The 12,722-nt window shown below is 34.1% G+C and overlaps 1 protein-coding gene across 1 annotated transcript; it reads right to left on the bottom strand.

The window, feature by feature from the left end:
- Positions 1-1,541: 1,541 nt before the first annotated feature.
- On the bottom strand, positions 1,542-6,665 carry LOC145604263 (putative hexosyltransferase MUCI70). Its single transcript, XM_081660197.1, has 7 exons — positions 6,425-6,665; positions 4,184-4,279; positions 3,719-4,080; positions 3,190-3,401; positions 2,138-2,394; positions 1,846-2,024; positions 1,542-1,631 (listed from the first exon to the last, which is right to left on the bottom strand). Exons 1-7 carry the CDS (start codon positions 6,663-6,665, stop codon positions 1,542-1,544), a joined length of 1,437 nt encoding a protein of 478 aa, XP_081516323.1.
- Between the last annotated feature and the right edge of the window lie 6,057 nt (positions 6,666-12,722).

The following is a 12,722-nucleotide window of genomic DNA, read 5'->3' as shown; positions in this document are numbered from 1 at the left end:
GCGTAAATCAGAGCTATGTACATAAAAAAAAGTTATGACCTGAAAACCAATAGCTCACTATATGTAAAAGTCGCAAAACGGTGCAAAACTTTCATAAACAAGCTCAAGAAACACCCCTAAGACCAGTTAAAGTCAATTGGGTCGTGTAAGCATCCTATTGGCACGAAAAATAGGGAAAACAAGTCCATGTGCGGAACACAAGATCTTTGGTGGAAGGCATGTCCATTTTGCCAACTTAATATTGTCTAGAAATACCCCTTTGCTCGACCATTTTGGGGGTTGGACTTTCTAGAGAGAATGAAGAGCATTTTACGGGGAAAGAGCTTCATAGATTCTTAAAATCCAATTTCAATAATCTAAAATAAACTTTCTCCTAGAAATTTCAATCACAAAATCTAAAACAGATTTTTTATTAGTTAAGGTTCTAAGAACCTTATTAGTTATGCTCATAATCAATGTTTAAAGAACCTTTTTCTTAAGCTATTCTCAAAAATCACTAGCAGCCTTACACTATAAACATATTTGGTAAAAATCAATCATTGGCTATTGGTAGTTGTAATAATGTAAAGGAAAAATTACATCTTACCACCAAAAATTTTCATTTATTCTCATAATACTACCTTAATGTTTTTTTTTATTACAAATTACCACAAAAAATGTTTGTTATATTAAAGGAAAAATTACAACTTGCCACCAAAAATCACCTTTTCGTTATATTTTTCGTTATATGAGGCCCAAACTCAAATTAAACACTCAAATCTTTGATTAACACAAGATCAACATCCTTTGTTTGCCTTTGATGATGTAGAGGAGAGAGAAAGAGAAGTAATTGAACATGGAAAACTTATGTGAAAATCAATGAAAAGGGTTGAAAGAAGGTTGAAAGTGGAAGAGAAGAAGAGTGATGGGTGATTACGAGAGAGACAACAAATAATTAACAAGCATTTTGTTAAATTGGGCCCCAAATAATGGAGGATATAACCGAAAATTAATTTTTGGTGGTAAGATGTGAGAAAAACAAACATTGTTGGTGGTAATTTGTTTAAAAATAACATTAAGGTGGTATTATGAGAAAAATTGAAATTTTTTGGTGGTAAGATGTAATTTATCCTAATGTAAAATGACCCTATTGGATATTGATTTGGTTTTATTCAACCTTTACATTTTGGATAAATGTTATTTTGGTGATTAATGACTAAACAACTAAAAACTACAAAGGCAACTAAAGAAAAATCACAAATATAATGATAATTTTTATATTTTTTTTTTATGAAACAAATCAAAGATAAATTTTGGTTGTTTAACCAAAATATAAAAGTCAAAGATAAAGTTGTTTTCTAATGTACGAACTCAATGACTCAATGTTACAAATTTTCGGAGATCACTACTTGATGCAAAGAAATCAAAACCCTCTTTTCAAAATTTAAATTTTTATTAGAACAAAAAGGTTCCCATGAAGGTTCAAGTGACTAATGAACCCTTGACCCATAATCATTATTCATAATCATTGTTCCATTTTTGATAAAATGTCCATGATTTTGCTATTGACCTTTTGTGGCATTATGTGTGGTGTTGCTTTTTTCTTGATATCTGTGGAGATATAATTTCACAATCTGCTTCCTCTCACAATCCTGCAAAGCCCAACAAACAAGGTAAAGGACCATTCACTGGTTCGCCTAATAATAAATATATAATATTTAGTGTCACAAAAAGAAGAATCAAAATGAACTTAATAGAACATTCGATTATGGGAATGGTAAGAAATTTTATGCAAGAAGAGAGTACAAAAATGAGCAAATGGTGTAACTTTTTTTATATACAAAAATTTTCACACTTATTTCTTACCTTAAACATGTCCAGGTAAAACTTTGTGCCGGGATTTTTCTGTACCAACTTCTTATATAGGTAGATAAAGCTTAACTGATCTCTAGAGGTAAAACGGTCGACCTCATTGAACCAAATGCAAGAGAACAAATTAGACATTGGCGTGTGTGCCCTAATTATAACAGATGCTTCGGGTATATCTATTAAAAAAAGTAGTCACAAAAACATTAGTGTAATGAATAATCTTGGACAACCCAAACAAAGATTTATAAAGTTTAAAATATAAATAAGAAGTTGCATAATGAACACATACTACTAGGAAGCAAGTTTCTAGGATCAGAAGCATTGAATCTTGTTAGTCCATCAGCTTCATAGAAATGCAATTGCCGATCAAGTTCAGCGTCACTGACTTTTTTAAGAACCTTATTTCGCGCAACCTCTTCCCACACACAATGACGAGCATAGTGGTCTGATATTGCAAATTCGTAACCCTTTCGCCATAAGAAGCGCTCTAACAAGAGTAGAGGATCACTTTCAAGACGTAGCTTGGCATCCACCCAAATTGAATACCTGCGGCATGACATGTCAAAAAATCAGAAAATGATAAATATAGCCCTTAGGGCTACGAGTAAAGAGCTAAAAGTGAAAGATATTCGGCCGGAGATCATTATTTTTTGCACCAACACTAAAATGAGCAACATCTACAACCTTTATTTATTGGTAGTAACTAAATTGAAATTTTAAAAAATGTTGCATAAAGTTATATTGTTGATACATCTAAAACACTAATTTAGACACTGTTGTTTCATACACCAGCAATACGTTGCGTCATCCTCTTGCAAACTCTATTACATTTTCTTTTTTTTACCCTTTTATTATCTTTAGTTCCAATTCTTTGATTTAATTTAGATATACTTTATAAAAACAAGCAAAAATAAAAAGTAGGTGAAATTTATTTGATTTTATTTGTTAATAATGTTTGCTTATTGAATGAAACTAATGGTGTTTTCACTAAACATGAATAGTAACAAAATAAAAAAATCACTTGTACATTGAATGGCATTTTTCTATGTATAACCGGTTGTATGGAACAACCACATTCATAATATCATGAAATTTGTCCAATATAAATATGTAAAATGAAAAAATAATATAGATGTAATGTACAATCAGTGGTATACTGGTACTGGTATAATGTACATTCTCGCATTGAATTAGCTAAAAACTAATTTCATTCGTTAATAATACTTTTAACAAATTACATTTAGATGACGGTAGATAAAAGCACCAAAATTCACAATACTATGTGATAAATAAATTGAAAAATAAAAAACCAAATCACAACTTGAGTATTCAAAGTCTTACCTTGCAGAAGTAAAAAGTCGATGGGGCAAAAGTTTTGGTATTTTTCCGACTCTTCTCATGTCTTTAGAGGGAAGATTTTTGACGACAACAATCTTCCAAATACCAATGAATCCCATTTTGTTTGGTATTTGACCTTCTAAACTCATATTTTGTAATGTCATTTCATCCATAAACATCACAAAACAGACATTTTTTCTAGACAATTGAGTGATCTGAAACAAGAAGAAAATTAATAAACGAACAATAAATTAGATTACACTTGAAAAGTTGCAAAAAAGGGAAGTACTCTCTAAATATAATAGTTCTTGATAATAAAAAAGACAAAATTGAGTTTGCAACTTTAGTTTTTAAAAGTAGGACAAATTTTATAGTACAACCGGTTGTACACACACTCTCAATTTTCCTTGATGGTCCACCAAAAATGGAGATACAATGTGAAAAATGAGATAGATTGTACCATTTAACAGGTGGTATATCATGTACATTTCCATATACAAATGAATACGATTCGGAAGAATTGATTACTTACTACATTAGGAGGAGGAGATTTGAGGCGATCTGAATTCCCAAAGATGCAAGAAACAACAGCAATGTTACATTTACTAATATATAAGTGATCATCCCTAACTAAGTCGAATCCAGTGCTTGATGAATGGTGTTTAGGACCCTTAACAAAACCACAATTAATCTTTTGATCGCGTACAAAGAATGATTCATCCCTTTCTCTCAAGTTTTGATGCCCTGGGAACCTTGGTTGCCAATGATCTACTCCAGCAGGCTTTTCTTCTCTTTCTGTATACGACAGCGAAAATCTTGCAAATGATCTATTTTCAAGGGGTGGCTCTACAAGTTGCGCTGTAGAGTTCAGCAATTTCAGGTCACAATTCGAAGCTGCAACAATATATTAAACACTTAATTAATTAACTCGTACATATAAATAAAACATGCTATGAAGGTTGAGAATGCATAAGAATTTGATAACTTTAGAGCTTACAGGAAAGCTTGAGTTGTGGAGTTATATCTATCCTTGATACATTTGCAAGAAAATCATCCTTGAAGGATTTACCTTGGGTATCCTTTGTATCTATATCTGTTAAAAATCAATAATGAGTTACTCCTATCAATCAAATTATTGAGAAAATAAAAAATGCTACTCTTTTTCTTCAAGGTCAATAATCAAACATGCTATTTTAAAGAATTTAAAAATATTTTTCATTCCTTTTCAATTATAAGTATTTTATTAAGAGGCTTTCTACATATGTATGGCTTAATCGATAAATTGGGGAGATTAAATACAATGAATGTCAAATTAACTGTAGACCAAACTCCTTGATAAATTAATTTATTTATTAAGTTCATTTAGTAATCTATATTCTATAACCAAACCAATCTCCACTATCTCATTTTTTCCTCCTAAACTAGTTTATTGGCCCGGGTGTTGCCACGGGTTAAACTATATTCATGTACGGAGTATTATTTATGTATAATTTGCCTATTGATGGATTTCATGTGGTTTTATATATAATATGGAGGGAAGCAGAATAGGAAAGACAATTTATTTTATTATTGCAATAGAAAATTATTTGAGCTCTACCAACAAAGCTAGCTAATACGTGAATTTGAAACTTAAACCTTGCTACGAGCTTAATTTGAGATACATTATACTCCCTCTGATTTTTAATGTTTTGTGCAATTTCCTTATTAGGCCGAATTTAAATGTTTTGTATATTGTACTTTATTCCATTTTGGTACACATATTCTCCAACCTATTTTGACTTTTTAACCCCGCATTTTGGTAAACAACAAACGAAGTTCGTTGAGTCGGTAAGTGTATATACATATGAACATCAAAGTCCTAAGTTCAAACCTTATAAATAACTATTTTTAAATATATTTTACAAATTGATGACATGGCAATATATTGTACAAATTGATGACATGAGATATTTACATGTGTCTCCATCCCACATGGCATAATTATATATAGTGGAAATTAATGATGCAACATATGTACATGTGGTCTTCTAATAGAACTTCAAAATGCCACGTGGCGCAAGCATGGAGTGTAGAACACCTTTTAATACAGATTTATAGATTTATAGATTTATAGATATCCCTCCAATTTTACCTTAATAAATGATTGAATAAAAAAATAACAAAAAATCATAAACTATAACAAGATAATAATTGTGCTTTGAGAATAATAATTCAAACATACTTTAATAAGTTTATATAGTTGTAAAATGAAGATGTTTTAAAATTAAAGATGTTTTATGAGTATAAGGATAATATATAGAGGTACAATTATTTAAAACTGAGCATTATTTGATCAGACAATTATCTAGTAGAAAAACAAAATATTCATTAATGGCAAAATTGGCCTCAACACTCTGAACTATTACTTAGGAGCGCTCAGCACCATGAACTTTGCTTAGTTGCTAAAACACAACAAACTAACGTGTAGGGTGCAATGCGTGCCATTACTTCACCAAAAAACGGTGAGTTTTTTTCCCCAAAAAATTCTAATTAACCAAAAAATTCATATAACTTTTAATCAAAATTTTTATTTTTTTTTTAAAACATCATCGTTTTTTGTTGAATTAATGGCCGGAAAATTAGAAAAGGTGCACACTGCACCCAATACATTAGTTTGTGGTGTTTTAGCAACTACATAGAGTTTAGGGTGTTGGGCGCACCTAAGCGATAATTTAGAGTGTTGAGGCCAATTTTGTCTTGATTAATAAATCAATTAACAAAGGAAAAAATGCATTAATAAATTAATATAAAAAGGAAACATTAATCAATTAATATATAGAAAAAAATGAAATATCAATAAAGGAAACATTAATCAATCAATCCATCAATAGAAAAAGGAAACATTAATCAATTAATAGAAAATAGAAACATTAATAAATCAATCAATTAATCATGTACTCTATTATTTTAATATTATCATTTTCAAAAATTCGGTCGCAAAAATCTTTTAAAATTATTGCAGGCATAGCATGCATATAGAGCTAGTTCTTAAATAATACAACCTTTCCACCTTATTTTGTTTTAGTACGATAAAACTTAGAACCACTTGGCACGCAGAACGGTTGCATTATTCAGAAATAACCAAAAAGTTGCTTCATTATATTTGAATGGACATAATGTTGTATTATTAGAAGTAATTATTCTCAATAAAATTAATATGCAATATGTTTAAGAGCGGAAAAAAAATAAATAAGATAACCTGCTCGGGAAAGGAAGGAGTAAGTAGAAGCAGCAAGAACAAAGCAGAGGATAATGATTATACTATAGATCAAGACTTTATGTTCAGAATAACCGAATCTACGATAATGACGTGATTGTTTATCTTGCATCTTGCGAGCATCGATGTCGTTGATGTAGTCAGAATTTCCAATGGTGTTTTTGCTCGTGCTAGCGTTATCAAGGTGGATTTGACACCCTGAAAGATGTCTGTATAGAACCATTTCTAAGGTGACTTTGTAAGAATTTTGAGAATAGAAATGAGATAGTAATTTTTAATTTTTATTTCTTAAGCAATAGGTGTTAAATAGTGGTGGTAGCATAAAGACATATAACCAAAGAAGTACTCCCTGTTGGGAGTGGATTCCAAGCAAGCTATAAATTAGGAAAAGGATAATAATGAAAGAATAAATTACACTCAATAAGGAAACGAGGAAGCATACATGGTCAAAGATATCAAAGAATAATAATCAAGGATTTTATTTGTCCAATTAAGAAGTCAATAATTAATCAAAGATCTTATGAAGACTATGGAATCAATTAGATAAAGCTAAAATAGGAAATGAATCAATTGTTTGACGATATATTATCCCCGCAGTGGTCCCTACTGAGTACGGACAGTACGGACAACACGGACTCAATGCACCTTACTGAGTAAATCGACCGTCTTACTGAGCCTTTCTGAGAAAGGCAACTTCCCTGCAAGGCTTGGACCATTTGAAGACACGTAATGAATGCTTGGGCAACAAGCACAATCAAGTCCCATGATTGAACGAGCGAATCAAGGAAATATCAATTACCAAGTCAACATTTCCTAAGATAAGAAGACTCCAATCAATATTGTCAACATTACCATAATAGCAAGGATTCTTCAATATTTACCTTTATTAGACTTATAAATCATTATAAATAGGATGTTCAATGTAATAGGATTCATTCACACATTCATACTTGGTCTAATATAATTTACTACACTTTTATACTAAAATCTCTGATTTATGTTGTCCTTACTGACATCAGTTCGTCCTTACTGACACCAGTTCGTCCTTACTGAGAAATGCCTCTCTTATCTTGATCCTTGTTCTTTGATTTATAATTATTATTATAGTTCTATTGTTTTATTGCTCTTAACTAATTCATTTGGAGGTTGTGTTTATTTCTTTTGGCAGATTTGATTACTAAAACCCCATAAAACCTTTAATAAATTCCTAGAAACCCCTTTTCTAAGATTTGTCCCAAACAATTTGGCGTCCACCGTGGGGCTTGTAGTAAAAAATTTGCTAAAACTTTTAAACACAAAACCTAAATCCAAGCCATGTCCGGAAACCAAGGATGGATCACCATGGCCGACCTCCATGAGGAAATGAATTCTTTAAGGAAAACCCTAGACTCACAAAAAGTCCAAATAGAAACATTGTTGGAAGGAAAAATCCAAACTCAAACCAAACTAGCCCAACTAACCTTTGAGAACGAATCCTTGAGGAATCATGTTCACTCAATGGCATCAACAAATATTAATTCGAGACGTGAAGACGAAGAAATTTTCAGATCTCGAGATCGTACCCCGCCTCGTGCTTTGTTTCATCAAAAAGTTGGGGAATCCCAGTCCGTTCTGAGTAGGGAAGAGTCGGTTTTGAAAAAGATAATGGATTTTCATGTCAAGCGAGTAGAAGAAAAGATCAACAAGATCCCCGGTGTTCCTCGGCCAATCAAGGAAGAACCCGACAATAGCTATGCCGACTCACCTTTTGTCAAATCCATTGATCTAGTAGAAATTCCAAAGCGGTTTGTCATTCCAAACATGCCAACATACGATGGTACCGGGAATCCTATTGAACATGTTGCGCTCTACAAACAAAAGATGATGACTAGCTTTGTACCACAAAATATTCGAGAGGCGATCATGTGCAAAAGCTTTGGAGCCACTTTATCAGGTCCGGCCCTTACTTGGTTTATTAATTTACCTAATTATTCTATTAGATCTTTTGCAGAAATGATCAACATGTTCAAAGTGGAATTTGCAACTAGTCGCCCTCTCGAGAAACAATCAAGCGACCTATACCACATTAGACAACGAAGTGATGAATCACTCCGGAATTATTTGAATCGCTTTAACAAGGAGAAATTAAAGATCTACAAGTGTGACATCCCCACTGCAATTGAAGCATTCCGCCAAGGCCTTTTTGAAGAAGATGGGCTCTACAAGGAACTAACCAAGTACCCTTGTGCAACTTTCGAAGATGTGGAAGCTAAAGCTATGGCCCAAGTGCGATTTGAGGAGGACAAATATGAACGGATTGTTACAAACTGAGTTGGTGTGATGCCATTCGGAGAATTGCAAGCATTATTCGTTTCAAGTAACATTTACCTACTTTTTCCTTACTTTCTTTCAATGCATGTTTAGCTTGGTTATTTTTATGTATTCTAGATTCTTATCCCATCATTGGGGGCTTTAGATGTTCCTCTTTATTTTGGTTGCATTTCTAACTTCCGAACTCGGCTCGGAAGCAAATAAATTTCTTTGTCCTTTTTGAATTTCGAACTCATTTCTTCCGTCCATACCCAGTACGGAAAATTTATTTCTTTGTCCTTTTTGAATTTCGAACTCATTTCTTCCGTCCATACTCATTTCAGAACCGAATAAAATTGATGTCTTTTTATTTCTTTGTCCTTTTTGAATTCTGAACTCATTTCTTCCGTCCATACTCAGTACGGAACAGAAGTAAATTTATTTCTTCGTCCTTTTTGAATTCTGAACTCATTTCTTCCGTCCATACTCAGTACGGAATAGAAGTAAATTTATTTCTTTGTCCTTTTTTGAATTCTGAACACAGTTCTTCTGTCCATACTCAGTACGGAACAGAAGTAAATTTATTTCTTTGTCCTTTTTGAATTTCAAACTTAGTCCTTCCATCCATACTCAGTTCGGAACTGAATAAAATCGATGTCTTTTTGCAATTTAAACACAATTCTCTTATCCGTACTCAGTTAGGAACCATGCTGAACCAAATCGATTTGTCTTTTCTGACTTTCGAACTTAGTTTCTACATCCGAACTCAGTTCGGCATAGAAGTGAATCAATTTATCTTTGTTTATACTTACTGTTGAAATTATTCACCTATTGAACATTAAAATTATTACGCTATGTTGATTTGCGACCTTTTATCGTTTTCTTTTTCAAAGTGGTTGTAAAAATAGGTGAAGACACTAATATAAATATTCACATGTCATATGCCTTTTTGAGTTCCAACATGTTAAGCAGGTTTCAAACAGCAAAACTGAGTACGGACATCTCAGCAAATCTGACCGGTCAGTACCGAAAGTTACAACCGACATACATACTATAATACAACTGAAATACATACTGTAATACAATTGAAATACACACTGTAATACAACTGAAATACATACATGTGAGATACATACAATGATACAATACATATACGAAATACAAGGGATACACATATACTATTTACAAACGGTACATTCGCAAAATCTCTACACAACATAGTATACAAAACTAAAGAGCAGCATAGCGTGAGACACGATGTTCGTAAAACACACAACGAAAACATTGGGGGCTATAAAATTTTACAAGGTACCATACGAGTTATAGAAGATTCATTTACATTTGCCACTACCATCAATTTTACAAGCTACGTGTTGAATACGGCAGCAATTGACAACTTTACAATTTTCCTCTCTAGATAAATATCTAGAGAGAAAAACTGGGGGCTATTGTTGGGAGTGGATTCCAAGCAAGCTATAAATTAGGAAAAGGATAATAATTCTTTGATATTATTATCCTTTTAGCCCGCTGGACATCAACCATGCTGGAGTAATTCTTTGATATTGGACTCTTCACTTCATGAGAAGCATCAGATGTGTTTTGTGATTCACCATCTTCAGCGGCCTGTTCAATATATCGGATTGCACTTGAAACAACTTTCACTCTAGGCGTCGGTTGACTTTTAAGTTTGAGAGCAATCCCCTCGTCATTAGGCAAGGTCTTCATAAGTATCCTGGGAAATTCTCGGTTAGTGTCAATCAAATAAGCATCTACATCAGCATAGACTACCTCATATTCATTACAAGTACCTACTTGGATGTGCATACATGGCAATCCTTTAGTATTCTCAGACTTGCCATTGAATGCAGTTATGCTAATCCTAACGCTAGATAATCCTTCCTACCCTTGCCCAATTTCTTAAAAACTGACCATGGCATAAGAATTATAGTAGCGTCAGTATCAATTAACACTTTACCCAGTCTAGTGCCATCTATGTTAACCGTCACATAAAGGGTCTTACTATGTGAGTTGTCCACACTAAAATCTTTGTTTAGGTGTTCCACAACCAACTGTTCTTGCTCCTTAGTAACAGTCTTCACGGATGGTGCTAGACCAGATCCTTTATCAAATTTACTCAGCTCAGCTGAAATAGTAGAGGTCATACCTGCAGCTTCGGCTTGGTCAACTTCATCGGCCCATGAAGTATCCTGCTGTACGGTCCCACAGGCTTTGAACACTGGGGGGAAAGTGAATGCACAACAAGCGCCAGACTCACAATCTCCTTCTGAACAATTTGCCAGAAAATCAAGATTCGACTTGGACACCTCCAAATCCAATCCTTCTAAACCATAGTCTACTAACTCCACATAAGATACCTGCTCAGTCCTCAGAGAATCTTCTGTAAATCTTTCTATCCTATAGTTCTCCAGTTCTTCTTCAGTAGGGTCCTCCATCAGTTCTATAACTAAGGGATGACTCTGAATATTGACAAGCGACAAGTCCTTAGATGATCCCTGAATTTTCTCTCTTTGAAGCACTTCAGCAACCAAATGAGGTTCCGACAATAGACTTCCCTCACAAAGTCCATCTTCCTGTTTTCCACCCGAATGAGCCTGGGTCTCTGGGACATCTTCTCTCAACTTCTCTCTCTGATTCTCATCCAAATGAGGCTGGGCTGTAGGAATTTCTTCATGCAACTTCTCTGTCTGGGTGATACTCAAATGAGGCTGGGCATCAAGAACATCTCCTTTTGACCTCTCTGTCCGAATAGGGCCCATGGAAGACTTATCTTTGTGAGCTCCCTCTATTGAATTCTCTCTCCAGTTACTGTCATCCTTTAAATGAGGCTCCTCAACAGCGACGACTTTAAGCATTCCCTTTTGCAAAGCCTCCTCATCCACGTGAACTGCGTTTGCTTGTAGCTGGCTGGTGGCTGCTTCTCTGATCAACCTAGCCTTCTTTTTGACTCTTCTCTTGACTTTAGCCAGAGCCAGATCATCTTTCTACTCCTTGTCTCCGTTTAAATCATTATTCCCTTGTTTGATTTCTACCTCCAAGACACGTTGGTCTGAGCTTGGCACTTTCTCAATCCTACTTGGCAATTGGACTACTTTGGGTTTACCCAACCTAGTCAAGACTGAAATAGTAGAGGGCATTCAAGGAAGAGTGGCTGTTCCCCTCCTTAAGCCTTCTCCAAACTGAGGTTTCTGGTGTCTAGGTACCCAACTTGGGTTTAGGGGCGAGAATTGGCCTGGCCTGTTCGCAAACAGTTCGGGCTCGGCTCGGTTAAAGCTCGGTTCGGATCGAGTTCGGGCTCGGCTCGAAAGCTAAACGAACAGAGCTGAACTAAACTAGGCTCGGCTCGAAAGATCGTGAACTGGCTCGTTAAGATTTATTATTATAAATAGTTTTTATTAAAAATTACAAAAATATTTTTATAACTCAAATTTTAAAAAATTTAAGCATATAAGAGCCTGTAATTTTATAGAATAGGGCCCTAGGACCATCAAAACATCCTTGGTGTGTCTCCTAATGAGAGATTTTGCCTTAAATAACTCAAGATCTTCCTTAAAGGACATTAAATTACTTACCACTTCAACCAATCACAATAATAATGCAATCTTTTAATCTATATTATTAAAATAATGTGTTTGGGCCTCAAAATGTTCCGAAGTGCTAATATTGAAATACTGACATTCTCACAAGCGCCAAAGAAAGTTATATGAGTACGAAGGCCACAAACTAATTAAGGATTACTACGTCATTTAACTTGCGTAAATCAGAGCTATGTACATAAAAAAAAGTTATGACCTGAAAACCAATAGCTCACTATATGTAAAAGTCGCAAAACGGTGCAAAACTTTCATAAACAAGCTCAAGAAACACCCCTAAGACCAGTTAAAGTCAATTGGGTCGTGTAAGCATCCTATTGGCACGAAAAATAGGGAAAACAAGTCCATGTGCGGAACACAAGATCTTTGGTGGAAGGCAT

Source organism: Chenopodium album, chromosome 22 (assembly GCF_948465745.1).
Source record: "Chenopodium album chromosome 22, dcCheAlbu1.1, whole genome shotgun sequence".
NCBI classification, from domain to species: Eukaryota; Viridiplantae; Streptophyta; class Magnoliopsida; order Caryophyllales; family Amaranthaceae; genus Chenopodium; species Chenopodium album.
This window is presented reverse-complemented; position numbering and strand designations above follow the sequence as displayed.

Excerpts from the sequence above, each read along its gene's own strand:
- LOC145604263 (XM_081660197.1), bottom strand. The coding sequence starts at position 6,665 with ATGGTTCTATACAGACATCTTTCAGGGTGTCAAATCCACCTTGATAAC. Across the intron at positions 4,280-6,424 it reads CTCCTTCCTTTCCCGAGCAG|ATATAGATACAAAGGATACC; the intron begins GTTATCTTATTT and ends GATTTTTAACAG. Across the intron at positions 4,081-4,183 it reads TCCACAACTCAAGCTTTCCT|CTTCGAATTGTGACCTGAAA; the intron begins GTAAGCTCTAAA and ends ATATTGTTGCAG.